We start from the raw sequence: 25854 nt of genomic DNA, 5'->3' as shown, positions 1-25854 counted from the left end.
AATACATGTTTCAGGGTTTCAGGTTTTAGATTTTAGTATAGGTAAGTAGGTAGGTACCTACTGTACTCCTGTACTCCCTCCTACAATTTATATTCCTAGAAAATGCTCGTGACATCTTTCACTTGAGTTTAGATATAAATCTCGTAAGAGCTTTTTAATTTTGTGGAATACAAATTATCATATCGGTCTCCATCAGAGACTATAACAAATTATACTCTGTGTCATTTTTGCATGTATGCAAATAAAAAATAATTTGATCTGCAAATAACGCTTTGAGTTGCAACTGGTTCTTCTCGGTAGGAACGGCATTCCGAACCAGTTTATTTTAGGGCAAACAAACACATTATACTCTTTGCTGGACATAGGTCTCTTGTAGGGACTTCACATAATAATATATGCCACGGTCTTGCGTCGCGTCGTCGCCTGAATCCAGCGGCTCCCTGCGACCCGTGGAAAATATACAGTGGAATATTATTTATCTGTGGTCAACTGGAGGGCTAAACCCCAGAGCCGTAAAGCCATTTGAAAAAATCAAATTGTCAAAGTGATCAAAAACCATGTCAAAAACATAGACATAGATACCAATTTACCAATACCTATCAAAAATTCGTTGAACTTTTGAGGTGGTCTTGTTCATTATTTTATTTTCTATTTAAATCGTTCTAAGAATGAGTGAATTAACATCAACCAATTTATTTGAGTCTCAAACAATTATCGCTGATCATAAAGACCTTATTCACGATGTAGCGTACGACTTCTACGGGGAAAGAATGGCCACTTGTTCCAGTGATCAGTACGTAAAGGTAAATAGGTTATGTTATTGCGGTTGTGGACTGTCTTATTATCTTAGCTGAAACTTTTAATTGTCTGACTATTCTGCTTGCATCTTCAGGCCCCATATATTACTTATTTATAATGTATGTCTGGTGGAAGACGTCGTTGGCCTGGGCCGTGGCTAGTCACATCCTACCGGCAAAGCCGTATCGCCTACTAATAGTGTTCCGGTATGATACCGTGTAGAAACCACTTAGAAATGAATGGGCTTAAAAACAACTCCCATGTTTTATTTATTTAATTTTGAAAAAAAAAAAATAGCTCTAAACTACAACAAAAACAATGAGGACCTATGGAGTTGAGCATGGTAATGTTTTTGTAATGGTCAACCCATTACAAAAAACTCAAATCTAGAAATATTACATTCTGTATTCATGTATTCTTAAATAATTATTGCACTGAGTGTGATACATTTCTTAGTGACATACCTTAGGGTCATTGGTGGTGGATAAATGGAATAAAGCAAATGGACAGTCTCACATTACACGAGAACACTGAGGAAATTGCAAGTTTATTTGACTAAAAACTGTTTGGGATTTTGTCATTTCCAGGTGTGGGATGCAGATGGTCAAGGTGGGTGGAGGCTCACAGCAAGCTGGAAGGCGCACCATGGCTCTGTCTGGAAAGTGACATGGGCACACCCTGAGTTTGGACAGGTCTTAGCTACATGCTCCTTTGACAGGACTGCCGCCATATGGGAAGAAGTTGGTTAGTTTTTGTTAAAATAAACATCTTATCACACTAATATTATAAAGGCGAAAGTTTGTATGTGTGTGTGTGTGTGTGTGTGTGTATGTTACTCCTTCACGCAAAAACTACTGGACGGATTTGGCTGAAATTCATAATGGAGATAGATAATATCCTGGATTAGCACATAGGCTACTTTTTATCCCGGAAAACCAAAGAGTTCCCAAGGGATTTCGAAAAACCTAAATCCACGCGGACAAAGTCGCGGGCGTCAGCTAGTTGTCAATACAGACCAGCAGCACTCTTGTTTTAAAGTTACAGTAATTGTTAGGTTGTTTTTAAAAATCGTTTTGAAATGTTAGGTGATATAGTACTATTGACATCTTTATTGAATGCAGTTTAATAAAATCCATGTTTAACTCATTCAATAGCATAAGATTTGCTGCGGGGAAATATACTGATATATTTGCACTGAAATCTTATTTTTGCAAAGCGCGCAAATATGTCAGCCACTCATAGCGCACCCAGCTATTGGTTGTTGCCTACGCGCCATGCTTTGAACAAATTATCAGCGAGATAGCACAAGTCTGTAGTTGTATTTAAAATTTTTAGGAGACACAACAGCATCTGGGTCAGAAAAGGGTCTCCGCACGTGGGTGAAGAGGTCCAACCTCGTGGACTCCAGGACCTCAGTCACAGATGTCAAATTTGGTCCCAAGCACTTGGGACTGCTTCTGGTCACATGCTCAGCTGATGGTATTATAAGGTACAATTTCCTGTAAGCATTTAACTATATATATGAATCACCTGGTCGATTCCGCAAAACTAGCATTATGAATTGATGGGTAGATTCCAGAAAACTTGCATCAATCATTATTATATATCATACAATCATACAATACACACATATCATACACACACACACACACACACACATCACACATATCATACAATAAAAATGATTTGAATTTGAATTTGAATTTGAATACATTACATTGATTGGCTCAATTTATGGTATTCTTGTTGCAACAATGCATTGTAGCCAATAGTGAGAGAGCGTCAACCAATCGACAATAATGCAGTGGGTTTCCCAGATCCTTCCGCATACAACTCACTACGATAACTAGATTTCGTTTCTTAGGTTTTACAGTTATTACCAGATGTTAGTGATAATAACCGGGACCGACGGCTTAACATGCTCTCCGAGTCACGGAGGAAACGAAAAGGCCAAATTCGGATCTCTAAAGTCGGTCACCCATCCAGTTACCGACTTGGGTTAACGTTGCTTAACAATCGCAATCGATTGAAATGCTATCATAACTAAGCCACATGTCCCACTCTTACTTCTGCACTTGTTTAATCATGTCTCCTGCATAGTCGACAAATAGTATTTAGTTCTTTAGTTGTTATGGCAGAAATTCAACCAGGAAATCATTACTACACACAAGATTCCTTTAATTCTTACCTTCTAATAGTTTCTACTTCATTTTGGGCTCATTTGAACATGTTTTTTATAGGATATACGAAGCACCAGATGTGATGAACCTAGCGCAGTGGACGCTCCAACACGAAATACCCACAAAAGTCTCCATCAGTTGTTTGTCATGGAACCCCTCCTTGTCAAGGTAACTACAATACAGGCTTATGCCACACATGACAGTTTATTCCAGCGCATCTTCTGCTTGAGGCATGTTGGCTTTAATGCCCCAGGGGAGGAAAATTTCACCAACTCTTAGCTGTTATAACATGTGCTGTGTGGCACAATTTAAAAAATAAACATTTTTCTTTCTTCTTTCTTTAAATATCTTGTCTTGTACCAAATAAATCTATATATAAAAAGACTTGTACTGACTGACTAATCCATCAATTCACAATTTAGGCCACTAGGGTTAGAAACTTGAAATTTTGGCATTAGTTTCCTTTCATTACATAGACTAATACCCGCTTCCAACAGTGCGTGATATTGTGGACGGATGCGAACCATAAAATATATACCCGCGTAAGAGGCGGATTACGTTTAAGTGCGGGAACCAGCCCAGAAAGAAGAAAGAAATAGGAGGCGGATGTCTTAACCACTAGGCTACCATGGCTTACGGCCTTTCGGCATGGAACTCTAAAATGCAACTATCCTGTACATAATTGGTTTCCAGAAGTAACTCCAACCCGCCGATGCTGGCGGTGGGCAGCGATGAGCCCAACATTGCGAGCGCGACGGGCACGCAGAGCGACAAGGTGGCTTGCAGCGAAAAGGTCTTTATTTATGAGTAAGTTAGTCAACATAATATATAAAGATTAATTTTAAATAAGATACTTGCCTTTAACAAATTATTTATAACTAGCTGATGCCCGCGACTTCGTTCGCGTGGGGATATAGGTTTTTAAAAAACCCGTGGGAACTCTTTGATTTTCCGGGGTAAAAAATAGCAAGTGTTATCCAGGTTATAATCTACTTCCATTCTAAATTTCAGCCAAATCCGCCCAGTAGTTTTTGCGTGAAAGAGTAACAAACATTCACAGAGGTAAGTGATGATGCAATCTAAGATGGAAGTGGGCTAACTTAGAAGGGGTGTGGCAGCTTTCACTAAACCCATACTCCTTTGGTTTTTACGCGGCATCGTACTGGAACGCTAAATCGCTTGGTGGCACAGCTTTCCCGGTAGAGTGGTAACAAACCACTACTGAAGCCTCCCACCATAACCAGACTAGAAATTTAGAAATGCTAAAATTCCAAACCCCTGCTGGGCATTGAACCCGGGACCTCCCACTAATAAGACCACAGTGCTTACTACCACGCCAGGGAGGTTGTATACAGTGTCCAAGTATACAGCCTAGGGTGGATAAACTGAATAGGCGCAGTGGACAGACACCCTAAAGTGCTAGTTTGTTCAGGTATAGTGAGTCATCGCGGCGCTGGACTCGGACGGAGTGCCTCCCGTCCGTGACGGAGCCGGTCAACGACCTGGCCTTCGCGCCCAACCTGGGCCGCGCCTTCCACCTGCTCGCCGTCGCCACCAAAGACGTGAGGATCATCAAACTCGAGCCCTTGCCGTGAGTTGTTGTGACGACCTGCCCCACACAGTGCATGCCAGAAAGGAACGAACCGAAAAGATTCTTCCTAACTGTAGGCTACATTACACCACACACACACATAATTAAACATAATATCTATTTCATCGACGATTGCGGTGTCGACAAACTAGTCGATAAAATAGATATTATGTTGTGTGTATGTTTATATTATGTGTTTAATTATGTGTGTGTGTGGTGTAATGTAGCCCACATAACTTTTTTTTTTTTTTTAATCTGGCTTTACTCTGATTAGCCAATGTCAAGTTTGTGATATTTTCAAGTTATTGAATTTATACAAGTATGGACTCCGTCTGCGCCGGCGCCCGCTGACATACGCGCGGCGCCCCCTTAGAGCGCTTCCCAGTCAGTTCCACCACCCAAAAACACCAACTAACACAAAAACCAGCCACTCTTAACAAAAAAAACACTCCAAACAAGCACAGCACGCGCGCCAGCAAACGCCATCGCAGACGAAGTCCCGACTTACACATTATAGCTGTGTGTGTATAGTGTGTGAATGAGACAGAATGACTACCGGCCAGCGCCGATTCGTTTCAAGTATGATGTGGACTCGACCATGACAATAAGAAAATCTTCCTCGGAGCTGGTGTTATACACAGAGCCCAGCTGTCAAAAATTACGAGGTCATCTAGCGTCAATATATAGGGACGGCCACTCTTAATTGCCACGCACTTTACCAGCTGACCCCTGACAGAACCTAAACCTTATTTAAACCCACAGTGAATCGTCCAGCACAACAAACGGCGGCAACATCCGGTTCAAAACGGAAGTGATGGCAGCCTTCGAAGAGCACTGCTCTTGCGTGTGGCGGGTGTCGTGGAATGTTACTGGCACGCTACTCGCCTCTTCTGGCGACGACTGCTGCGTACGACTGTGGAAGAGTGAGTATTATCTCCCTCATCTTCTCTGTGCTCACTTCCTTCCCCTGTCCATCTCTACCTTTCTCTAGTTCTACACCCTCTTTTTCTGCATTCTCTAAAGCGTTACCTAACATCATCCCTACAGTTTCACCTTAGCTGGGTGCTTGGTGCACTTTGACCGACCGTTGTCCCAGATCTTTTTTCCACGCACATGCAAACTGTGGAATCAACTTCCATCGTCCCACTAGATTACAACAAGGGGCGGACCAACAAATTTCTGAAAGGCCAGCAACGCATCGGCGTTCCTCTATCACTTAACATAAGGTGACGCGCCTGCTCGTTTTTTTTAATCAAATACATGGCAACCCTGCTTATTTTCGCTTTCTTTGTCCTGACGTTTTTTCCTCCTTTAATCAGGATTTTTATAATGATTATAGCGAAGTGATGTCTTTAATTTTCAGTGCAATACATGAACCAGTGGAAGTGCGTGGCGGTTTTTAAGAGCGACTCAGCGGGCGGCGAGTCAACCGCGCCTCAAAGAACGCACACAACCTACACGCGGCTAGCGGCCATGGCCAACCCGGCGCATATGCCCTACCACTGACACCGGTGAGGAAAAACACTCTGTCACTATGCGAGGCACTACTGGTAATATGCCAGACATACCACATACACGCAGCTGGCAAGTGCCTCCGTCAATCCTGTGCATATACACAAGCACTGGCACTGGTGAAAAAAATACATCTGTCGCTATGCCAGACACTTCCGGAGTCATGCAGACCATACCGGACTCTGTGCCAGACATATAATCTACACAATGATGGCCCCTGTCAATCGCTAGAGATCAAAATTCGCTTGGCGCTATGCCATGCACACCCAACGCTATGCCAGTCTCATTGTACACTGTGCCAGACACCTGGTGTTATACCGATGTGCCTGATGCCGTACCAAACTTCTACCGTCATGTTAAACTTCTTACACCTAACACACACAATATTACAATATTATTATGACGTGACTCACTTGCATGATTTATTCATCTTAATCATTTCTTTTGTCAGTAATATTTTGGTTGTAACTCTTCCTAAGAATAAAATACTTTCACAAAAGTTGAACATGTCTCATTATTTTGTATATTTTCTTAAAATTTTATATTAGTAAAGCATTAAAAAAAGAGCCAAGCGCAAAAGGCCGAAATTCAAGACGCGCCGACGCAACGCCGCATCATCGAAAAGACGTGCAAAGTGCAACACGCTTTTTGCGATTCATGTACTGTTTACGTTCCCTAAATTTGTGGTTTAACGCCAAAGGCTATGCGCCGCAAAATTGTATTTAGGCCCTTAGGCATTGCAAATTCGGATTGCGGTTTTGAGTTAGGGCCCTAAACTAGATGCCATAGCAGTGGAATAAATTTATTCGCTTAAAATTAACAATAATGGGGCTCCAAGAATTTAATCGTGTAAACACTTAAAAAATAAGCTCTTCGAAAATGTTCGTGTTTGAATTGCGGGCTCATTTCAATGGCGTAGTTCGTCGCATCCGTTGTAGCTGCGCCTCGCGGGTGATCGCTCTGGAGGTGTACCAGCCCGCCTGCGAAGATTCAGTTATTAGGACCAACATGCTGATTCGCTATCTCAGTGTCCAATGATGAATAATAGCACCGAGTTCATTTGACATTGATTGGTCCTACAATGCTGCTTCACTGAGCGATATTAAAAATTTTTTTCGTAGAAAACCTTCAATGGATTAAAAATAAATTTCAAATGAGCTCGGTGGTTATCAGTAATCGTTAGACACTATAAGTTAGTGAATCACCCCACAGAAACGCACAAGCTAGTCGCCCCAACAAATGACAATTTAACTGAATCAATAACAAACTCGTAATACGTCTTTTCTTCTAATCTCTATCTACGGAGAGAAGTTAATATAGGGCTCTCTCTGTTACGTAATCCCATAATGACAAAGACAAAAAGGTCAGTGGCGCATTTTGAGTGCGCGTACATACTGCGCTAGGTACTACAGATTTAAACTAGCTGTCTTCTCAAGATTACTTCCCTGTCTACTAAGTGAAAAATTAGGGTAGTAGAAGTTCTTATAACCCGAAAATTAAAAAAATAATTTAGGGTTTTATTAATTTGGAGCCTATTTCACAACCGCCTGATAAACTTGATCTAATGGATAAATTTTAGGCTATGAATGAAATTTTTGTATTGGGAATCTGTTAAAATGTCTTTATCCATTAGATAAACTTTATTTGGCGGCGGCTAAAATATAGAAATACTAACCGGCATCGCTCTTTCAGTCTTGCAATGACTGTTCGACGAGGAATGTGGACTCACAATGTTGCTGCAAAAAATGTAATGAATTAAATAAAATACCTCTGTAAATTCTACCCATAGGCATATACACTGAATATAACCTTACAGCTTATAATGCAAGGCAAGATAAAAGGCAAACGTAGACCTGGCCAGAGATAAACATCCTGGCTTATGAACCCTCGCCGGCAGTGGCATTCCGAACCAGTCATAAATTATTTTGACGATTCAAAAGCACTTGTAAAAGTTTATTTGGATAAAAATATATTCTATTCTATTCTAGTGGTTCAACATGAGTACAAGGTCACTGTTTCGAGCAGCGATGAACAAAATCTAGCTAGCCCCAATGATTGCCAACCTACGATAAGAGATGGTACTAGAATAGATTCGTAGTTGGACTTCGTCTGTGGTGGCGTTTGCTGGTGCGCGTGTTGTGACTTTTTGGAGTGTTTTTTGTTAGAAGTGGCCGGTTTTTGTGTTCTGCTGGTGTTTATTGGTGGTGGAACTGACTGGGAAGCGCTCTAAATGGGCGCCGCGTATATGTCGGCGGGCGCCGGCACAGACGAAGTCCATACTTATACCTATAGTTTCCCTAACTTGTAAATAACTACACACTTGACATTGGCTAATCAGTGTAAAACCAAACGAGAGAAAAAAAAAAAAAAGATTCGTAGTTACCCCAAAGAAGCGCGTTTGATTGTAGTCGCATTGCTCTGTAGGAGGATACGCGCCGATGTAGTGGTGGAAACTCCGTTTCGCCAACTGAAACCAATAAAACAAATTCAATCTCGCGTTTATTCTGTGGGCTTTTTACGTTTTTAAGGGTTCCGTATCCGGATCGTTATCGCTATATGCCCACAAAAAGAGGATATCGACACCAGTTCTCGCGATTAATAAAGTAAGGGCGTTTTCTTCACTTAAATAGCTTTTTTGGGTTCCACACCTCAAGGAAAAACGAAACCCTTAAGAATCACTCTGTTGTCTATCTGTCTATCTGACGTGTCTGTCAAGATAACCTATAGGGTACTTCCCGTTGACCTAGAATCGTGAAATTTGGTAGGTAGGTAGGTCTTATAGAACAAGTAAAGGGAAAAATCCGTAAACTTTGATGGTCTGGGGTGTAGCTCATCTTCGTTATCGTATACCTGAATTATTATACCTCGGTAGTCCATCCGCCGCTTTCCTGTAGAACTCCCTCGGCCTGTCGGGGCAGCTGTTCAGCCGGGTCGGTTGATCCAGGTTGACCTTCCGCACTTGCTTGCTGCGCCGCGTCTTTGCCTCCACGCCGTCCGTGTTGGAATGTTCCTCGATTCGCGGCAGTCTAGGGTCTAACCCATCCCCGTTATCGTATACCTGAATAAAGTTGTTACGGTTGCAATTATTCTGCCATGGATTTTATAGGGTTCAGTTTTTTAATTCAGATGTATGGAACCCTTATAGGATCACTTGTCTGTCCGCTTGTCGAGAGGTTTCACGAGACGATGTCGTAAGCGACCTAGTCACAAATATAAATTAATATGCCCTAAACTGACAAAGCCTTTATACATAAAGTAGATAAAGACCTTAAAAATAGGTTTGCTTAAACTGTAGAGGCTCGAAGGTCTGCTGGGAACCGTTGGACTCGTCAAAGGCTTTTCATTCAGCACAGTCCTGGCTTCAGACTTCTGCGGAGATATGTACCTTTGTTGAACCGACCGCGTTGTCGCGTCCGTTTTGTGTGCCACTATCTAATAGACAAATAAATTATATCAGGGATTAATATTTTTAAAGGAAAACTTAAGGTGCGACGTAGGCGTAGGCCCATTACGCACAGTCGACAAGTAGGCCGGACGGCCGTGACAATCTGTAATTTATTAGGTACTAGCTGACGCCCGCGACTTCGTCCGCGTGGATTTAGGTTTTTCGAAATCCCGTGGGAACTCTTTGGTTTTCCGGGATAAAAAGTAGCCTATGTGCTAATCCAGGATATTATCTATCTCCATTCCAAATTTCAGCCAAATCCGTCCAGTAGTTTTTGCGTGAAGGAGTAACAAACATACACACACATACACATACAAACTTTCGCCTTTATAATATTAGTGTGATATAGAAGTCGTAGTGCGCATGCGCACGTAGTCGCGACGACTACGTTTAGGTATGTTAGGTGTTACAATATGTTGGTTAACATTGATGATTTTTTTTTAGTCAAATCTAACTACTCTTGCAGCTCTTGAAGATGGCTGATTTTATGATTTTTTTTTAAATTGCAATGTCTTACCATTTTGGGGATCGTTGGTTTAGTGGACTCTGGTTTGGCTTCGTTCTGCCTTATTCGCGTCGAGGTATAGCTGTTCGAGAGCGGCAAGCTCGGCCGGCTGGTACAGGGGTCTTGCTCACACTTGGCGAGGTACGCCGGCGGAGTGGCGGGCCTTGGTTCCTGCGTGTTCGTCGACCAGAGCAGCTCCACTCCAGTCGACGCTTGTAATTGATGCAAGTGGCTCTTGATGTTGTACATCCCTGCTATTGAGCCAAAAGGGTCCGCCTTTATGTGAGCCAGCACGTCCATTACCGGCTGACCGCTGAGCTCTGATAACTCTCTATATATCTGAAAAGAAAGAAAATGAGTTTTGATGGTGGTGTCACCAAGACAATACAAGTATTGTCTGTGGCACCATCCAGACTGGATGGATAAGGAACATTCTAGAAAGGATGTGAGATACCTCTCTGTTAGTCTTGGGTTCTAGCGCGAGCAGAGGATGCGTCTTCATCCTCATGCCGGGTCGCTTGATCCAGCGATGCCGCGCCGCCTCCTCGATCTTCATCCGAAGATCCACTTTAGGCTCAAGTAGCTGCTCGATAAATGTCTTGCATTCTAAAATTATTTGACAGTGTAAATTTAATCACCTTTCTCACTCTGAGAAGTCCCGTGCACAGTTATAGTGGTAGTTAAAAATAATTTACTTTATTATGGAATATTTATGAATATAAGAGTTAGTGTAGTCCTATAATATTTTTGAACGTGCGACGGAGACAGTCATTTCATGACACTTGCGTTTATTCAAAGACAACTACACAAGCGCAATGTGTTTTTTTGTATTTTATGGGATAAAAAGTAGGCTGTGTTAATCCAGGGTATTTCCGCCAATTCCGTCCAGTAGCTTTGTGTGAAAAAAACGACGAAACGCACGCACGCACGCACACGCTCACACGCACACGCTCACACGCACGCACACACACACACACACACACACACACACACACACACACACACACACACACACACACACACCAACTTTCGCCTTTATAACATTAGTGTTTTTGTTTCAGGCTTCGCAGGGTGGGCGGTCCAACTCGCAAGGAAAGTGTAAAAATGTTTGTCAGCATAGACTGAATACTATAGTGATCTCCGAAAAAACTGTGTCTCGTGTTCAAATTGTTTCTTAACTTAATATTTTGTAAGCAGCTGGAAACGGGTTATGTCGATTTTCTAAAGAAAAATCCCTGGACCCTGAATCCTGATTCTATATGACAAATATAGATTCAAGACTGACTCTTGTCATGAGGGTTTTATCAGTGTCCCTGATTATACTCTATCCACTGAAAGAAGTTAGGATTTATACAATACAACATCCCATGCAAAGATAGAGACAAAAATTTCAGCGGGCGTTAACCATTTTGAGTCACCAACCAATCACAAACTAAACTATCTACTTATGTTTTCGAATTAAATTTTGAATGATTTTTTGAAAACATTTTCGAATTAAATTTATATTTTTTTGAAAACATGTTTGTGATTGCCCACTAAGATTTCTGTCCTTGTCATTTGTATGGGATTACGTAACAGGGAGAGCGCTATACTAACTTCTTTCCGTGGATAAAGTGGTCTTTTGTTGTCTGACTAGTTCGATAAAACTCATGATTATGTGCCCAGACAGCGAATAAAAATATGGCACTTTTTCATAATTTTGTTAGAATTTTCGTAATTTGTTAAAATAAATTATAATTCAGTATTTTTGTTTTTATTTCATCAATTATCTGTGAAAGAATTCTGCTAGCGAGTGAAATAAAGTCAAGACTATTTCGAAAAAGTACTGTAGTAGTACTTAACGTAACATAAGACTTTGTTCATGTAGAACATTTATTATAAGATATTTGAATTTGATCTACCATCAGTAAAAGCAGTCATTTAAATTTATTAAGAAAGCAAGAAACGTTAAAGTAACAGTACTACCACTCTTATAAGTCGCATCGGCAAAATTCGTTTGCGCGGAAACGCGAATGTACACCAATGATATACAGACCTTATTGCTTGACGTTAAGATTTTATACACAAGAACACCATAGCGTGCTACCTCACTCATAATTCACGCGTACAAAACATAGGCCACAACCAATAGCGGGCCGATGCGCGCTATGACGGACAGATACTTTCGCGCCATTCAAAAATAATATTTCTGCGCAGGTACATCGGTGAAACTTATAAAAGTGGTAGAATTGTACATAAGGTTAAAACTGTTTCGTTACCCGCGGAGACGCTAGCGAGCGCGGCGCGTTGTTTGCGCGTGAAGCCGCGCGTGATGGCGGCACGCAGCTGTGGCCGCGATGATACGCCCTCGCCCGCTCCCGCTCCGCCCGCCGCGCCGCCCGAGCTGTGGCCCGCGAACGGCAGCCCGCCCGTCACCATGCCATACACGATCACGCCTCTGCACACACACACAAACCAGATTATAGTTAAATGGATGCCCGCAACGATAAGTCGTGATAACCTAGTCGATGTATTTACGTCATGATAGTATGTAGCTGGAGCCGCACCGGTTACGATCCGACACCAGTGTGGCTCAAGTTTATTCAGACAGCCTGAGTAAGTGACTCTTTCCCGTCAGAAAAGTGCTACTGTTCAGTCAAAAGCTGTAAGCCGTTTAACACCTTATTCGCGTGGCACAGTTATGCACATGCGTTAGGTGTGTGGCGTGTTTATAGAAAAAGGTCATAAGTGCGACAGGTTTTTGATGCAATAATTTCGCAGAATTGCTACTCGAATTCTGAAGCCAACCGTACCTACCTAGGCTTACCCGTATTGCCACGAAAGTTTAAAATTGGTGGCGATCATAATGGATCGGAGACGGTCGAAGCGATATAGGGAATTCAGGAGCTGCACAGCCCCAGGGGAAGAAGAAGCACTAACATGCTCCAGAGGTCGACCTCGGGCCCGTACCGGCGGCCGTCCACGAACAGCTCGGGCGCGGCGTACTCCAGCGAGCCGCACGGGGTGCGCAGAGCCCCGCCCGCGCTCCACACGTTGGACAGCCCGAAATCTGTGGACAAAGCATCGCTGGCTATAAACATTACAGATGGAGCACTTCGCAGGTAAAATGTAAAAATATATGTGTACAAGTGCTAACTGTGTAGATACTAAGTTTAGCATAATTAGTTTTTTTTTATCGTATTGTTGTGTATTTATGCTGTGAATGGAGTGATATATATGAAGTTGGTAAGTTTGTAACGGATATTTTTAGCCTGCCAAACTATGTTATATTTATAATTTTGTGTTTATCCCGTGTTACCGGGACATAAACTGTGTATAGGTATATTTTTAATGTTCGATAATAAAGACATTTTTCAAACAAACTTCGCAGGTAGCATGTGAAAAATCACGTGAAAAGCCTTTTCATAAATAACACTTGCTGCATACATTGCCTGTGAAAAATCACAGCGCAAAATCGCATAAAGTTTGAAAATTATAACACTTAATCGCGCTTTCTTTTTCGCCATCGACCCGAGCTAAGATGCTAAAGAGTGTGCAAGCGAGTAATGATAACACTCGCATCACTTCGTTTTAGAATTCAGAAAGAGAAAAGGTTAATTTTAATACAGTTCGCTATATCAAAATTGACCTTTTCTCATTCTGTTTGTAGTAAGTAATTAAGGCTTACATGAGCCGCCATTCTCTCAATACCTATTTCAATTTCTTATGAATGAAATAAAGCTTACCAACAATTTTGATAAATTGTTTTGTACTATCCAGCATAATATTTTCCATCTTCAGGTCCCTGAAAAATACACAAAAACAGAACATAACATACCTATTAATTATTATTATTTATCTGCGCCGAAAGGAGGCCGACTAAAACCGAATGTACATTATTGAAATATAGACCTTATTGCTGGACGTTAAGATTTTAAACACAAGCACAACAGAGACTCATGCTATCTGGCTCATAATTCGCGCGTAAAAACATGTTAGACATAAAAACCTCCGACACAAAAACCTCTAAAAAGTAAAGAAATAATAAGTAAGTAAATATGTATTGGTAATTTAAGTTTAATCTAATTAGTAAAATTTTTATCCAAGCGCTCGTCGCGTCGGGGGACTGCTAAAAGTAACAGAAAAAGCTTTGAAAGCCATCTGTTTTAGAACGAATAGGTTCTGCTATTTTTAATCCCCGACCCAAAAAGAAGGGTGTTATAAGTTTGACGTGTGTATCTGTCTGGCATCGTAGCTCCTAAACTAATGAACCGATTTGAATTTAGTTTTTTTTTGAAAGGTGGCTTGATCAAGAGTGTCCTTAGCTAAAATTCAAGAAAATCGGTTCAGCCGTTTGAAAGTTATCAGCTCTTTTCTAGTTATTACTGTAACCTTCACTTGTCGAGGGTGTTATAAATTTTTAATTTACACTTGTTGAGCAAAATGTCAGGAAGAAATACGCAGCTAACGCACCGATGCACGACGCCGCGGCAGTGCATGTGGCGCACGGCGGACACGAGCTGCGCGGCGAGCGCGCGCGCGCGCGGCTCGGGCAGGCCGCGCGCCGCGCCGCGCGCCGCCAGCACCAGCGCGCACAGGTCGCCGCCGCCCGCCGCCTCCATCACCACGTACAGCCGCGGCCCGTGCTGCCCACAAACAGCGAGCCTTAGGTTGAAATTAGGCTCAGACTTAAGACTGTTGAACCGGTATGAGCTATTTTTAAGCTATTTTGCCCCCCTATATTTTATTAAACACTGCATTTATGTAAAACATTTATATACTACTTTGTAGAATATTTCCTGTTTTATTACATTGACAGACAACATTTTGCAATTTATTCATAGTTTATCTTTTATTGCCTAAAATACCAAAAGACTATTACTGAATTTTGGATTTCGTGTCATCTTTGACGTTCACTACATCAAAAGTTACTTGGTCGATTCTCACAAAGAAATATATTTACCAAAGATAAGGTCCTGAACTAATAAGATGACAGAACCAAATCTTTCGTTTGGCATTTTTTACATTATAAAAATTCAAACAAAAAAGTCATAATTTCATAAAACTACAGACACATAAAACTGTCATTTAGTGGGTTATTTATCTTCATTTATAAATAAAACTAAGTACTCATTAAAGAAGAACATATTGGCAATATATACAGAAAAAAAAATCTAAATTTAATTAATATTTTTTTCCAAAAAATAATCTTGAAACACACTACAAAACCGTGTAACGAGCAATAGTAAATTGAACTAGGAAATTAGTACCGGCCGAGGCCTCTCCGAGAACGGACGTAACGCTTGTTTGCTTAGCAATTGTTATCGGATTATTTATGATTTACCTGAAATTGTAGTGCGACTATCACTTCTCAATACTAGGTATTTTTAATACTCGCTATTTTTTCTTAAAGATAGATAAAAACTTTTTGTATGTTTTTAAATTGTGTTTATATGATGCTGTAAGGAATTGCATTCCTAAATCCTGGTGATCCCTCGGGATTTTTAAAGGATCATCCGTTTAGATGTTTTTGCGTGGTACTGAAATGCGTTGCATCCCGGGGACGTGCTATTACGGATAGGCTACTTTTGTCCTGGAAAATCAAAAGTTCCCACGGGATTTTAAGAAACCTAAATCCACGCGGGCGAAGCTACAGGCATCAGCTAGTTAATAAATAAGTATTGCCTCGAGCAAATAGCTGCATTGGTATCTATTGTTCCCTTTCATTGAAAGGGAACAATTTAATTTTCAAAATTTGAAAAGATTGTAAAACGCGATTTCGGTAGAGAATAGATTAATGCCTATCAGAGCAGTGGCATTGATCTATATTTTTAATAATTTCTAAAAATTAAATTTTTAACTGTTTAAATTTTACATGGGTTTCACATTTATTTCAAAAGCTTTTATAAATTTGTAAAACTCAATACTCAAGGTTTCATTATACTGTTTGTGATAAGGAAAACCATGTTTTTTAAATAAACCGAAAGTTGAATTTTGTATAATTAGTTATTGACTAGAATAATAACTTTTCAGAATTAAATATTCTTAAAGGCTTATAGTTTTACAGTTATTACCGGCTGACAATGCTATATGCCAATACCCTTGCTATTTGTCCTAGCCACTAAATAAAATTTTGATGATTCATCGTCCTTTTATGGAATTAGCGCGGTTTCTTCTATTCCATTATGATTTCTTTTTTTGCATTTGCATAATAGCATTAGTTTATTGTCTTTTACAGCATTAGTACGGTATTTTGTATTTAGATTTTGGTTGTATACATTGTACACTCTAGCATAACACCTGAAACAATAGGATAATTACTATCATTTGCACGTGGTCATCCCTCGTGGATCTTTATGATGGTTTTATTTTTGAATAAAACAATTCTTTATCCAACTAAGGGAGGACTGAGTTTTCGGCAGCTATGTATAGTACGTGACAGGTCGAGATGGCAATCGAGGTATGAGGTGGGGGACGTTCTGCACACCCGCACGTCACCCGCGCTATCCCGCACCGGATTAGCCCAGGGATTGTGTGGGTGTGCGGGGCGTCCCCACCTTGATTGCCATCACAACCTGTCACGTGTTGTGTTGCGTGCTTGTTTGTTTATCGACTCATCAATTCACTTATTACTGCCAAACTGCACATTAAATTTTGATAAATGAGATCTCTCTTTGGCTTAGCTTTACCATTCCGTATGTTAGAGGCTATATTGTCATATGTCATAAAATTTTCCGATATGTCATAAAAGAACTTATCATAATCAAAACGAATGTAAGAGATATAACCTACAAAACCCAAAAAGTATATCGAAATTGGTATTACCTACACATGACATGAAAAAGAAATGTATATCAAGAAAAAATAAACTTGAAATAGATGGATCGAGTTCGATATCAAATCATAGCAGTTACTATGAAAATTTCGAATACATGTATATAATGATTTATACATATTCAAATATAAATCAATCATCTGCGGTGAAGTCTTTAAAAGTAGTTGGTGGGTTTTTGTACTTTCAGTTTTGAACTTTATCTTATTTTGTTTTTGTATCCCTAGCTGACTCGCGTAGCAGTGCACTTATTTTTGATGAATAAATACCTACTCAAGTGTAACATCTGCATTTTTGTACCTGTTAATCCCTTTCATTGTACTGTCCATTGTTTTGCGCTTACGGTAAGTACGATTTAGTACTAACAATAAAATTTGAAAAGATTGTAAAGGACCATAAATAAGAAAAAATGCTCAATGTCTTTATGAGTATTAGTAGCATTGCATTATATTTTTGATAATATTGCAAATTAAATATTTAAGACTGTTTAAATTTTAGACGGATTTCACATTTATTTTACCAGCCTTTATAAATATATATGTGAAAATTAATATAGTAGGTGTAATTATTTATACTGTGCATGATAAGGGAACCATATTTTCGTAAATATGTATATAAGGAAAGTTGAATTTTGTATAATTTCTTGACTCTCGTATACTTACACAAGTATATAAAAGATTAGTATTAAGTACTGACTACAATTATAAGTTTTATTCACTCGTACTTAATTTATAAAGACAATACACTGTTTTAAAAAACATCACTGTTTTAAAAAAAACGACAAACTAACACCACATACTTAAAAATATTGAAAAAATAATCCGTTTGAAAATCGTCTAGGATCAAAACGGTTTGTTATAAACTAAACTGAACTCGGTACGTCCGTTCACGGAAACAAACAAAGAACCTCGGGTAAATACCTAAACTTGCCAACTAGGCTCATGCGTTAACGCTCTTAAGTTTCAGTTGAAGGGAGACAGATTTATGCCAGCAATATAACTCTGTCTCGTTTTAACAGTGTCTTCAGTCTGCGCAAAGTCAAAGTGCGCTTTATAGATCTCAACCTTAGATTCTCTCTCTGTATCTTATCCTCCATCGCTGCTGACGGAGACATCAGGGTGGCACTGATCAACCCTTTATAATCCACCCTTCCAATAGACCCGGTTGATGGGACTTCGGGTCTCGAGCGACTGGAGTGGGGGTGCTACTGCTGACCATCATCCATCAGATCCCAGGATCGTATACCAATAAATGGAGATCTATTAGGTAGAAGGTATACGATCCTTGGAAGACAGCTAGCTATGGCACAAACTGCAGAACCTACAAAGAATTCGGGAATCATTTCTCCTGGAACGGCCCAATCGATTTTATTCAAGATGAGAAAGGCACTGGGGCACGTTCTTATAAGTTCCTGGAGACTGATTACATGCGCTGAGAGTGGCTACCGAGAGGTTTTAGTAGGTAGGAATCCCATACTTATTTATTAATTCAATTAGTACGGACGTCATCCAGTCACTAATTAAAAAACATAACAACCGTACTTAAAAGTAAATACAAAAATAATAATTAAAAATACCAAAACCCGCCAGAAACATGGTTTGCGAGCATATTATACCCTCAGAAAACTACAAACACTTATAATCACGCTCCATTGGTCTGCACTGCACATATCCCAATCTGTCACCTAGAGGTCAATATTTTAAGGAGATTTCCCGCCGTCAAGATTTTTTTAGGGTTCCGTTCCTCAAAAGGAAAAACGGAACCCTTATAGGGTCACTTTGTTGTTTGTCTGTCTGTCCCTGTCTCTGTCTCTCTGTCTGTCAAGAAAACTATAGGGTAGGTACTTCTCGCTGTCCCAGAATCATGAAATTTGGCAGGTAGGTAAGTCTTATAGCACAGATACAGGAATAAATCTGAAAACCGCGAATTTGTGGTTACATCATTAAAAAAAATTAAAATTTGTTTCAATTTTCAAAGTAAGATAACTATAGCAAGTGGGGTATCATATGAAATGGCTTTACTTGTACATTCTAAAACAGATTTTTATTTATTTTTATTTATAATAGTTTTTGATTTATCGCGCAAAATGTTGGAAAAAATACCCGAGTACGGAACCCTCAGTGCGCGAGTCTGACTCGCACTTGGCCGATTTTTTATTACCATCATAGTTTCGTAAAGCGCCGCGATGCAGGGATGCCGCAGCTTGGCCATGACGCGCGGCTCCCGGTGCAGGTTGCGGCGCGCGTACTCCTCTTTGATGCACGTTAGATCTATTATTTTGATCGCCACCTGAAATATGAGAAAATGAAATTCTGTCAACCGTCATTCAATAGGACTTTTGGAAAAATTGGTCAGCAGGAAATCTCCTAGCTAGGAGGCTCTCTCCACGCGCACTTGAGGTGAAGCCATTGAGAAACACAGCGAAGCACTCGCGATCTCTTGACATTTGAAAGGCTTTTGACCGGGATCTAATTTCCTGGGTAAGAAATCGTTCCGGGTGATCGTAGATGGTTGCTCGTCGGACCCGAATATAGAGTTCCGGTAGTTACGATGCCACGTAGTAACCGTTCAGGCGTATACGTTCAATGAATTTTCTATACCCCTTCCATCCACCCGCTTCCATCTTAGACAGCATCCTCACTAAAATTACAACCAGGTGAGATCGCAGTCCAGGTAACTGGTATCAGAATACAAAAAATACAATAAAAAAATTCCCATCACCTTCCTGAGATAATCGATTGATAACTTAGATATTATAATTTATAACTCTTAGTTCATCTAAGATGTAACTTGATAAAGAAGTAGGTACGGGACCTTTTTTCCAATAATTCTATGCGTAGCCTCCTCCACCCTCGCGAAATGTCCTTTCCCCAACACCTTGCCGGTCATCAGGTAGTTCCCAACGCTGTACACTTGGCACTTGTTGCGGGTTATGCTACCCATTTTGCTATTGCTCCAAAAACTACGAGAAATTTCGAAGTATAGTTCGCGACAGATCGACATGGCTGTCAGCACATGAGGTTAATCGTGGACGCCTCACACACACGCGCAGCGCCCGCGATATCCCGCACCAGGATAGGGAAGATATATATCATATATTCAGACAGGGAAGTGCGGGGCGTCCCCAGTTCCCACCCCGATTGCCATGTAGACCTGTCGCGAACTATTAGGTAGGTAAAGATAAAAACATAACTACTACTTGATAAAAATAGTACTTGTACCTCTACCAATAGTCTAGTATAGAAAACTAAACCTGCGTCGGTCCATGGTGAATTCGCGTATAGATAAAAATTAGCCAAGTGCGAGTCGGACTCCCACACCAAGGGTTTCGTACCAACGTACGAGAAATAACACTTTAAATTTCACGCTGGTATTTTCAAATTTTTGTTATTTATGGTGGTAGCGGCAATGGAAATACACATTCTGTGAAAATTTCAACTCTACCTATTAGGTACGGTTCACGAGATACCTACAGCCCGCTGATAGACAGACAGATAGGCGGACGGACTGCGGAGGCATAGTAATAGTGTTCCGTAGGCACCCTTCGGGTACGAAACCCTAAAAATTTACTTAATGAAAAGTAAGATAAATGTTGCATCTATTTTATTAAAAGACTTGACTGTTGTCACTGTTTTGCTAATAAAATAGAAGGTATAAAGACACCTACGAGGTGGCGAACTTGCACCTTAAAATTACCATCCCAAAATACCTGAGAATAATATCATATAGGCATATCATGCAAGATATGGATTTATGTAGGTAGGTAACTATACCTAGTACCTAGTTAGATCCACTTGAAATTCACAAATCCACTACGTACCGGCTAGCAAATGTAGGGTATCGGTAAAGTGTTAGAATTTCGTCCATTATTGAGTATTTAGCTGTAGGTACCTTTTCCAAATTGGCCCCTGTCTACTTCACCCCTAATTTCGAAGCATTCTGCACTTATAATTCACGTGGCGGGAAAGTACGATTAATATAATTCACAATAAATACAAAATTGATGTTTTGCGAACGACATGAATCGTTTGTTTGCTGTTCGAAATTGGAACGTTTTGTGACATTGTGACATTTAGTGACACTATTTTTAATCACCGGCATGTATTGGCGCCATTAAATTTAAAGGAGATCGATCACACACGGCCGCAAGAGCCGCACGGTGGAGGCTCAAGAGCCGTAACAGTTGCATTTTTTACCAAAGCCAAAAGGATGGGTTATGATTTCTATGTATGTATGTATTTATTTTTATTTATTTAGTAATAGACTTAATTTAAAGAGAAACATTTTTCACCATTTTTTATAGACCAAAGCACTAGATAAAAAACAGACTGGTGTTTGGAATTTTGCAGCCCAAATAGACCGTAGTCTGTGCTAGGGCTGACAAAAAAGAAAAAAAGATTAATTTATTTTATGATTTTACTCCTATATTTCCATTTTTTACAAACAAAAGAATATAAAAAAAAAAAAAAGAATTAAAAAAAAAAAAAAAAAAAAAAAAAAAAATGTATGTATGTTTGTATCCAGGATATGTGTATTTCGCCGTAGCGCCTAAACTACTAGGCCGATTTTGATCAATAAGGTGTCAATTGATTCGTTGTAAAAGGTCCGGGTGACGTAGGGGTTTCTTATACGATGCCAAGCGACAGAAAAGCAATTTTATTGCAGGTAGTATTTCAGCGTTTATTACGACGATCAAAGTCGGATTTTAGTTTTTAACTTTATCTTTTTCAGTACTGAAAAATAATTACTGACGTCAGTAGCATCAACCGTGCCATAAAATGCGTGAGCGGAAGACTGGTAGCGTATCCGAATATTGATTGCCGAACTGTATTGTTGTTGATTGTCTGAATAGAAAAGAATAGTTTTTTTATTCAAGTAAACTTTTAAAAGTTCTTTTGAATCGTCAAAAGTTAATTAATACCACTGGTTTGGTATGCCATTCGTACCGAGAAGAAACTCGGCAGTTGCTATTTTCAAATGTTCAGTTTATAATAATATTATGCCTTATTAAGCGAGTCAAATCCACGCATCCGCCCATACCTATAGGGTAGGTACTTCCCGTTGACCTAGAATCATGGGTAGGTAGGTACGTCTTATAGCACAAGTACAGGAAAAAATCTGAAAACCGCGAATTTGTGGTAACATCGCAGAAAAAAAAATTAAAATGTGTTTTAATTTTCAAAGATAACTATACCAAGTGGGGTATCATATGAAAGGGCTTTACTTTTACATTCTAAAACAGAATTTTATTTATTTTTAAGCATAAGAGTTTTTGTAAGAGTTATTGATTAATCGTGCAAAATGTCGGAAAAATACCCGAGTACGGAACCTTCGGTGCGCGAGTCTGACTCGCACTTGGCCGGTTTTTTTTTCAGTTAAAGTAGAGTGAAGTAGAGTTTCAAAACATTTATCTAGGTATTCGATTCCGACCTAAGTAGGTACCTACTTTAAACTGCTTGCTAATAATTGTAAAATGATTAGAGCAATAAGCAGACAAAAGTAGGTGGCGTGACCTCTTCAAAATATTTATACCTACCTAGTAGCTCGTTAGAACATGACTATGGTTGATTCTGTTGTACATTCATAATATTTAAACTAGGTAAACTAAAACAGGCCTAATCTAGAGCTATTTTTTTCCACAAGGTGCTATTTTTTCACCTGTTGAAAGAGAAAGCACTTAGCTTCAATTTAGTTTAACTTAGAGATTGTGTACTACAGAATTAGCCACATTTGTCAAACTATTGTAGGGAATTTTCCAAATAATGAAAAATTAAAGGTAGCTTGTAGAAATGCAAAAAAGAAAAGTATATTATGAAATTCATCTTTATTCGATGGACGGATAAATATAAATAATGCAACCGTTAAATTATTATATTAGAACTAATAATACAAATGCACACATTACGCTAACAACATTAAATAATTATTATTATTATTTATTACGATCTAAAATACTTAGTAACACCTTAGTAAGTTTTAGTCTTCTTGATAGATTCGATCAGCCACTTGTATACAACCTCGGGAGCTTTCTTAGAAAATTGGAAGTCCATATGGCTGAAATGTTTTTCTGGGACCTTGTAGGCTCCTCTCACGTCAGACAACTCCTTCTGTAGCCGGTCTACGTCCTTCGGGTGCACCAGCCAGTCCTCTTCGCTGTAGTAGAGAGTCACTGGTACTTTCACGTCGGCCATGTTGTACTTCGGCGGTTGACGTTGACCGTAAATCTTCATGTTGAGGTCGACGCCGTAGTCATACTTTCTGAATTCGTGGGACGCCACCGTCTGTCCGAAATGCTTGATCTGTCTTATGGACGCTCCGCCGGGCAAGTGGCTGACGATCACAGGAATCAACTCGGGCTCCATTCCAGTGGTATCGACGCCAGAAATGACGAAGTTCTCGTTCGAGCAGACATGCTTGCATCCGATTTCCTTCCCGCACATGTTTCCTCCGACTGTGTGTATGATTTCCTTGCTAGGTCTGAATTCGCCGTGCCCGAGCTCCTCGGTAATGTGTTCGTGGAATCGGCTGCCCGGCTCGATCATACGCATCATAGGGCTGCGCACGTGAGTCATGTAGACCATCGGTGCAACGGCGTGCATCGAAATAATTTTGTCTCTGCTGTCTGGTTGAGTCGCAGCCCAAGCGAAGAATACTGTAGTGCCCTGCGAGTAACCGACGTAGTGAAGCTTCTTCTGTCCCGAGGTTTTGAGCGTGTAGTTGATCATGGCGGGCAAGTCGTGGAGGGCGATTTCGTCGATGCTGAAGTGCCAGAAGTCGGGGTGCGATTCGTGCTTGCTGACGTGGTGGCGGGAATACTTCGTTCCACGAACGTTGCCGAGCCATACATCGTATCCGGCATCCGAGAGCAAGTAGGCGAGTGATTTTTCGGGGCCCATCAGAAGCCACTCATCAGCGCTGCCCAAAAATCCGTGCATGAGGAACACGACGGGACGCGGTTTCTCGTCGAGGGATACTTGTTTCGGCAGAATGCGGAACAGGGTGAGCCAGTAGCCGTCGTCAGTTTTCACGATGTGTTCTTCTACTCCGTATCCGTGTTTCTTGATCAGCTGCGTCGCGTTCAAGTGGACATCCTCGTTGACAGCCACGGCGGTCGTTTGGAAGGCTTCGTGAATTTTCTTCTTGTCTTCCTCGCTGACGTGTTGCATCAGTGTGTAGGCATCGTTGAAGATTCGTTCGATGTCCTTCTTGTCGTTGACGAGCGAATTCGGGCCGTTCGCTATATCGACGCTGCGCCAGGAGACGACGTCGCCGTAGGGGAGCGGCTCGCCCGGGACGATCACCGCGGAGAACAGCGGGGAGTTCCAGTTCCTGTCGCCGGATCGGAGGGGTGAGGCGTAGTCGCTCAGGTCGTCGTAGCTGATGCGCTCTTTGGTCTCCTCTGAGGAGGAGCCGGGTCTTCGGAGGCGCATTTTGATCTCCTTTTCATGGTGCTGGTATTGGTCGACGTAGTCGAGTGGTTGGACGACCAGACTGTCCGCGTTAGGTCGGCGCTGGTGGCGGAAGATGCTGGCAGCGGCGTGGTGCGCCAGGGCGAGGCAGAGCAGGAGGTAGACAGCCTTCATTGTGAGAATGTGCGGTGACTGTGCCTTGTTTCAGTCAAACGGACTTTTTATATGATAGTTTTGCAAACTCAGCGCGTTGTTGTTCGGCTGTAGGAAAATGTGTATTGAATTATTATAATAAATTGTAAACTAGGTCAATGTATCTACAGGTTTTGGTTTGCGTTTCTATTTTACTAAGTAGTTTATAAATCCATACAACATTTTATCATATCTACCTACTAACATAAATGCGAAAGCCTGTCTGTCTGTAACCTTTTCACATCTCAAATGCTGAACCAATCTTAGTACAGAGATTGCAGTTGCATTCTGGGGAACGGATATAAGACATTTTTTATCCCGAAATAAAATTCTCACGTGAATTAAAAAAACCGCTGAAATAAGTTCTGAATAATGTACCTACCTATAGTACAAAAGTATTATGGGTTTATTTTTCGATTGTATAGAGTCTAGACTCTGGATAGATATGTTGTGCTCAGTACATAGGTACCTATTCAATTTGGTAGAGCCCTCAGTGCAGTCTGATTAACAATTTTCTTGAAAACATGGGGCCAAAGCCCAGCCCAATATTTCAGCATTTCTAATAAGTACATAGTTCTTTTTATATTTGGAAACCATGTCCTATGTTATAATTGCCAAAGTAAGACTGTCTGTTTGTCTGCTACGTGTTCACATCCCATCGCCATCGCTCAGTCCTACCGATTTTGACGTATGGTACAAAGATAGCTTGAATTCCAGGGTTCCCACAGGATTTTTAGAAACCTAATTCCACGTGGACGATGTCGCGGGCATTAGCTAGCAGGTATATTAAGTTTTTATTATAATATCTAATACTTAGGTACCTATTTAGAAGAAACGTTGCAACTTGCAATTGCAAGTCATTTTGTTAAGGCCGCTACACACTGGTCAGTGGTCATTGTTACTTTACAAAAGGAATATTAAATAGGATAATAACTTTTCCTGTAAGTTATTTATGTAAGCACTAGCCACAACTTTTAAACTTAACTTTTAAATCCCGTGGGAAGTAACTATTTGCTTTTCCAGGATACAAAGTTGCCTGTGTTAATTTCCGAGACTCGCAAATTGCGTCCCGGTAATTGATATAGGCTCCCACGGTATTTTTAAAAACCTAAATCCATGCGGACGATGTCGCGGGCATCACCTAGTACCTACTTACTTAATATTACTTAGTAAGATTATATAGATGCCAACCTACCTATGTGTAAACACCTTAATGCTTTTAAAAAAACGTAATCAGGTATTTTTATTTTTTACCTACTGTGCCAGTAAAATTACTAAAATTATTATAAAATAAAATACCTAATGCAAACTGATGAGCGATGCTGATGTCCTATTTATTAAATTTTTATAAGTAAATGGTAGTTAGCTTATGCGTATGACTTCGTCCGGGTGGACTACACTTTCAAAGTTT

The 25854-nt window shown here is 40.5% G+C and overlaps 3 protein-coding genes and 1 long non-coding RNA gene across 7 annotated transcripts; 2 read left to right on the top strand and 2 right to left on the bottom strand.

Moving 5' to 3' along the window:
• Positions 1-580: 580 nt before the first annotated feature.
• LOC123875537 (nucleoporin SEH1) lies at positions 581-11773 on the top strand. Of its 2 annotated transcripts, none has more exons than XR_006798155.1 (9): positions 581-803; positions 1386-1542; positions 2134-2287; positions 3039-3146; positions 3672-3785; positions 4411-4569; positions 5332-5492; positions 5933-6141; positions 6222-6267. XR_006798155.1 is itself a non-coding variant. In XM_045921417.1 (9 exons), exons 1-8 carry the CDS (start codon positions 669-671, stop codon positions 6073-6075), a joined length of 1131 nt encoding a protein of 376 aa, XP_045777373.1. In that variant the 5' UTR covers positions 581-668; the 3' UTR covers positions 6076-6080; positions 11093-11773. The 2 variants fall into 2 exon arrangements, 1 of the variants encoding a protein (XP_045777373.1); XM_045921417.1 differs by lacking the exon at positions 6222-6267 and adding an exon at positions 11093-11773 and having other exon boundaries at positions 5933-6080.
• On the bottom strand, positions 6577-20999 carry LOC123875527 (serine/threonine-protein kinase NIM1-like). 3 transcript variants are annotated; one of them, XM_045921401.1, is made up of 14 exons: positions 20734-20999; positions 19657-19804; positions 19003-19131; positions 14484-14656; positions 13757-13815; positions 12951-13080; positions 12290-12468; positions 10486-10637; positions 10044-10370; positions 9349-9513; positions 8946-9139; positions 8465-8548; positions 7757-7817; positions 6577-7061 (listed from the first exon to the last, which is right to left on the bottom strand). In XM_045921401.1, the coding sequence occupies exons 2-14, from the start codon at positions 19783-19785 to the stop codon at positions 6984-6986; spliced, it is 1860 nt and encodes a 619-aa protein (XP_045777357.1). In that variant the 5' UTR covers positions 19786-19804; positions 20734-20999; the 3' UTR covers positions 6577-6983. The 3 variants fall into 3 exon arrangements, 2 of the variants coding, with proteins under 2 accessions (XP_045777357.1, XP_045777356.1); XM_045921400.1 differs by having other exon boundaries at positions 20663-20742; XR_006798153.1 differs by having other exon boundaries at positions 6908-7061; positions 8932-9139; positions 20663-20742.
• On the top strand, positions 17705-21640 carry LOC123875555. The gene is made up of 3 exons (XR_006798167.1): positions 17705-17801; positions 19626-19627; positions 21630-21640. It is a non-coding gene; the product is annotated as an uncharacterized LOC123875555 (long non-coding RNA).
• Positions 21641-22650: 1010 nt separating this feature from the next.
• On the bottom strand, positions 22651-24459 carry LOC123875532 (lipase 3-like). Its single transcript, XM_045921409.1, has one exon. The coding sequence runs from the start codon at positions 24423-24425 to the stop codon at positions 22809-22811; it is 1617 nt and encodes a 538-aa protein (XP_045777365.1). The 5' UTR covers positions 24426-24459; the 3' UTR covers positions 22651-22808.
• Positions 24460-25854: the final 1395 nt, after the last annotated feature.

This window comes from Maniola jurtina, chromosome 20, assembly GCF_905333055.1.
Source record: "Maniola jurtina chromosome 20, ilManJurt1.1, whole genome shotgun sequence".
NCBI classification, from domain to species: Eukaryota; Metazoa; Arthropoda; class Insecta; order Lepidoptera; family Nymphalidae; genus Maniola; species Maniola jurtina.
The sequence above is the reverse complement of the archived record's forward strand: the minus strand, read 5'-3'. Positions and strand labels throughout refer to the sequence as shown.